Raw genomic sequence first — 4,669 nt, 5'->3', positions numbered from 1 at the left:
CCAGCTTCAACCGCCTGGATCTCCCTCCCTACAAGAGCTACGAACAGCTGAAGGAGAAGCTGCTTTACGCCATCGAGGAGACGGAAGGGTTCGGACAGGAGTGAAGGAGCTGCGGGGCGTTCCCGAGCGCTGCCGGCCGGTGCCCAGGGCCGAGCCCTCCCCGGGGTGTGCAGGCACCATGGACACTGTGGCTGCTGCTCCCGGCCCTGGGGGAGCGGGGCTGTGCTTCCCTCCCTGAGGAAATCCGAGCTGTGACGGGGAGAACACGGGCACTGGGCTCTCGAGGGCTGGCACAGAGGGGCTGGGGGGCAGCACAGGGGCACCAAGCTCCCCGGCCCTCCTCAGACACGTGTTTGGTACAGGCTCTTGTTCACCCTCGTGTTTTCTGCCTTTTCATGGCATTTTAGTAGTGGCAGGTGAGGGGGAAATGGCTCTCAGACTGACTTTGGGGCCCTATCCTGCACTCAGCAACAGGGACCCCCACAATGATGCTTCTGAGGGGCTCTTGTGCCCCACCTGAGCACCAGGACAGCCCCTGGAGCCAGAGCCTGGCTGAGCGTTTCTGGATTTGCAGCCCCTGGCAGTTGTATTTATGCGGTTTCTGCTGGAATTGGTGCTCCACAGCGGGCCCTGGGCACTGCCAGCCCTCACTCGGATCCYGGGCTCTGCCCACACTCCCTGTGTTCCTGTGCTGCCGGCTGGGCTGTGACAAGGGCGAGGCCACCTGGCTGCCACCTCTGCCCGTCCCCGTGCGTGCAGGGGACACCCGGGGCTGTGGGGACGGGACCCACAACGGCTCCGGGCTGGGAACCGGCCGGTTCTGCACAGCCCCGCCTGCTCCGCGCGGCTTCCAGTGCAATAAACGACAAAGCAGCTGCCGAGGTGTGCCTGTGTGCTGGAGCCGGGTGGCCCGGGTCACTGGGTGTCCTGTCACTGGGTGTCCCCTGTCCGTGTGTGTGTGTGTCCTGGGTCACTGGGTGTGTCCTGGGTCACTGTGTGTTCCCTGTCCATGTTCGTGTCCTGGGTCACTGGGTGTCCTAGGTCACTGTGTGTCCTTTCCGTGTGTCCCCTGTCCATATGCGTGTCCCTTGGTACATATGTGTTGTCCCCTGTCCATGTGTGTGTCCCCTGTCCGTGTGTGTCCCCTGTCAGTGGGTGTGTCCCTGTCCACGTGTGTGTCCTGTCACTGTGTGTCCCCTGTCCCTGGGTTCGTCCCCTGCCCATGTGTGTCCCCTGTTTGTGTCCCTGTTCACGTGTGTATCCTGTCACTGTGTGTGTCCCCTGTCMGTGTGTCCCCTGTCCGTGTGTCCCCTGTCCGTGTGTGTGTCCCCTGTCCATTAATGTGTGTCCCTTGTCCGTGTGTGTGTCCCATCCATGCGTGTGTCCCCTGTCCATGTGTCCCCTGTCCCTGGGCGTGTCCCCCGTCCATAGGTGTCCCCCAGGGTGGGTCTGTGCAGGGCTGGGGCTCCAGGGCCATGAGGGGCAGCTGGAGCTCAGCTCTGAGATCACAAATCCCATGGATTTTGTCCCTGCTCGTTCTGAGCCAGCAGTGACAGCCCCAGTGCCACCCCAGGCTCGGCTCGCAGCCTCCTGCAGCTCAGCTGTGCCCACCTGTGCCACAGGGCCAGAGAAATGCAGGGAGGGCTGTGCTGCACCAGCTGGGCTGATGGCGATGGATGAGCCCTGGAAAATGGCAACACACTCACTCAGAGTGGAGTGTGAGTGGGCCGAGGCCTCAACGCCTTCCCAGACACACTGGGGGAAGGAAAAGTGTTGTTATTATATAAAAATAAAATCAAATCAAAACCCTCCCCATGGCTCCCCCCAGCCCTGCCCAGATGAGAAAAAGCTGAGCGCTGAGCATGGCACACAAAACCCCAATCCAGGAATTTAGTTTACAAGATTTTTAATTTACAAATAAAAAAAACCTACACCTTTTACTTTTTCTCCTTTTTCTCCTCTTTCTTGCCATCAGTCTTCTCCTTGTCCTTGTCCTTCTCCTTCTCATCCTTCCTCTCCTTTTTACTTTCTTCTTTTTCCTGTCCTTCCTTCTTCTCAGCATCCCTGTTGGCAATCTTGTTGTTGATGAGGTTGTGMAGGGCCACCACGGAGCGGATGAGCGAGGCCAGGTACACCACCACCATCTGGTCGTTGGTCTTCAGGTAAAAGGCCTTGACAAATTCCTGCAGGTTCACATCTGGGAGCAGGTTGAAGACGTCCTGGAGGTGGTAGATGATCTGGTGGTTGATGGGGAGTTTGCCCAGGGCTACTTTCTCTAGGTAGCTCCTGATGTCCAGAAGTTTGGAGTTCAGTCCCTTCAAGCCATGGACCTGGTTTGTGATCCGCTGGGACAGCGTGCCCACCGTGGTGTCCTTGATGTCCCTGAAAGGCAGAGAGAATTGGGATTAGAGCCTCACCCTGCTGGGCACGATGGGATCCACACTCCTGGGGTTTGTGCTGTGTTTAACGTGCTCCTCGGGCAGTGCCCCAGGACAGCACCCCCTCACCTCAGCAGGTGCTCCACACCCACTTCCTCAGCCTCCTCCGCACCAATCTCGCTCGTCACGTGCTCAAAGGTCTTGGAGGTCGGGGTGCCATCCTAAAGAGACACACAAAAGGGGGATTGTAGCCAGGGGATCAGGGATTGCACCAATGGAACCAGAAAAGCAGCCCTGGACAGCCCACAAGGAATCTGAGAGGAACAGTTCTGGCTGGGATGTCCTTGATTTAATCAGTGTCACCGACTGCCCCAGCAATCTCTCCTGCTCTGGGTAACTTCCCATTTCTGCATTTTGCTTGTCTGTGCCCAGGGGAGAGCAATGGAAATTCTCACTAAATATCACAATTATTTCTCTCTTGTCTGATCCAACCTCACTGCATTTTGGGGGAACAGCTCCTGCTCTGTAGTGAAGACCTCAGAAAGGCAAAAGGATCCCATATTTTATACACATCCAGAATTAACCTAAATGCAAGAATCGCAGCTGACTCACTGCTAGGTGTTGTTTGTGTGCAAGGAGTGAGGTGCTCAGGGCAGAAAAACAATGACTGGGCACAGCTGGGAGCACCCGCACGCAGTGACACCCACAAGTTACAGGCTCCCAGTGCTCCCAGCAGTGACTGTGACACTGTGACACCTCACACGGGGAACACTCACATCATGGACCTCCTCCACGGAGATGTAGGCTTCTGTGGGCAGCCCCAGGTCCTTCGGCTTCACGTCAATGATCACCAGCACCTGGGGGAGACAGAAAACCTTCAGAAAACTGGATTTCGGTCAAAGAATAGGAAAAAAWAAMYSARSYCWKCTCTYCTCAGCACAAGCACRARGCTGCTCAGAGGGGTAACCTCAGGCACCAAGACAATGATTCAAAAAACTCCCGATCCCAGTGCCTCAATCACTTCACAGCCACCTTGTGTCACCAGCAAAAAAAAACGGGGGCCAAGGCTTCCCAGATGCCCCTTTCAGGGAAAGAGAGAAGAACAACCCCAAARGCAGCCCCACTTACAGAGTTAGGGCAGTATCTCTTCATCAGTTCATTGATGGCGATGTCRTTCTTGTGCAGCTTTGGGCCCGTATGGTACCACCCCACGATTCTTTCTCTGGCTGAGCAAAAACAAAAAGGATTTGGAATCAGAACCACAGRGAGACCCCAGCAGAGAGACCTGGACAGAGACTGGGTGGGCAGATTGAGGGGGAGAGTCTGATCCGTGTGGAGGAGAGGGAATTGGATTGCAAGGCTGGACTTGATGACCTTACRGGTCTTTTCCAATYTCAAGGATTCTGTGATYCATATGAATTCCCTTTTCCACAGCCCTGAAAGTTTTTGGGAYTGTCAGACAATCTCAACTCACCGTTGACCTTCTTAAACATTCCATACATGTTCTCCAGATAGTCATGGTCCAGGAACCACACGGTATCATCCTTGTCATCCTCATCAAAAGGTACTGGCAATAAAACAAAACACCAGCGTGTAAGAATCCAGCTTCTGGAATTAAAATGTTTAGCAAAATGCTCTGGGCTTGGGTATTTTTGGCACTAAAGGAGAGTGAGGTTTACTTAGGGGTGTCCACAACAATTTGYGCTTGTTGTTGGAAATGGGGTGATTTGTACATGGATAGACCAGCGTGCCTTCAGAAACCTCAGCACAATCCATCCACAAAATTCCGTGGCTTTGGAGAAGGGCAGGACACCTGAACTGACCTGCAAAACTGTTGGACACATCCAGGATCTTCTTCTGCCAGGARCCCAGCAGCACTCCGACCACTCGCTTCTGATTTCCCACTTTTCCTATTCTGAAATGAAAAGCGACTGTCACAGAGGGGAGCAGGGACCCCTCCCTCGTGTGGGTGGGTGATGACTGTGCTATCACTGTTTGTGTTTACAGCCACAAAGGCTGTGTTTACAGCACCCAAAGGGCGTTCCGGTGCTCTCAAACCACAGCCTGTCCCCGGGGAGGGGCCCGTGTCACTCAGGGGGGACACAATCCCGACACGGGCTGCGAACAGCGAGCAGCGACCGAACCCGGGGCCATCCACCGGGGGCTCGGGCACCTCCCGGCATTTGGGGCTTTCTTTTCGGCTCTAAAGCCGCTCGCCACCGGCGGAGTGAGCGCAATTAGGCCCAAATTACCCGGGAGGAGGAGGAACCGCGTTCCCTCCCGGCCCCGGG

At 55.7% G+C, this 4,669-nt stretch overlaps 2 protein-coding genes across 2 annotated transcripts in view; one reads left to right on the top strand and one right to left on the bottom strand.

Moving 5' to 3' along the window:
* WWP2 (WW domain containing E3 ubiquitin protein ligase 2) overlaps window positions 1-951 on the top strand; it is a 31,196-nt gene extending 30,245 nt beyond the window's left edge. Inside the window, exon 23 of the mRNA XM_057384980.1 lies at window positions 5-951. Within this exon, the coding sequence (XP_057240963.1) occupies window positions 5-104 (100 nt within the window). The 3' untranslated portion in view covers window positions 105-951. The remainder of the gene's footprint in view (window positions 1-4) is intronic.
* A 936-nt stretch (window positions 952-1,887) lies between these two features.
* On the bottom strand, window positions 1,888-4,532 carry PSMD7 (proteasome 26S subunit, non-ATPase 7). The gene is made up of 7 exons (XM_057384981.1): window positions 4,523-4,532; window positions 4,202-4,369; window positions 3,853-3,945; window positions 3,507-3,604; window positions 3,155-3,235; window positions 2,508-2,599; window positions 1,888-2,382 (listed from the first exon to the last, which is right to left on the bottom strand). Exons 1-7 carry the CDS (start codon window positions 4,530-4,532, stop codon window positions 1,938-1,940), a joined length of 987 nt encoding a protein of 328 aa, XP_057240964.1. The 3' UTR covers window positions 1,888-1,937.
* Between the last annotated feature and the right edge of the window lie 137 nt (window positions 4,533-4,669).

This window comes from Malurus melanocephalus, unplaced genomic scaffold (genome assembly GCF_030028575.1).
Source record: "Malurus melanocephalus ecotype Western Australia unplaced genomic scaffold, MMel_1.1 scaffold_766, whole genome shotgun sequence".
Taxonomy (NCBI): Eukaryota; Metazoa; Chordata; class Aves; order Passeriformes; family Maluridae; genus Malurus; species Malurus melanocephalus.
The sequence above is the reverse complement of the archived record's forward strand: the minus strand, read 5'-3'. Positions and strand labels throughout refer to the sequence as shown.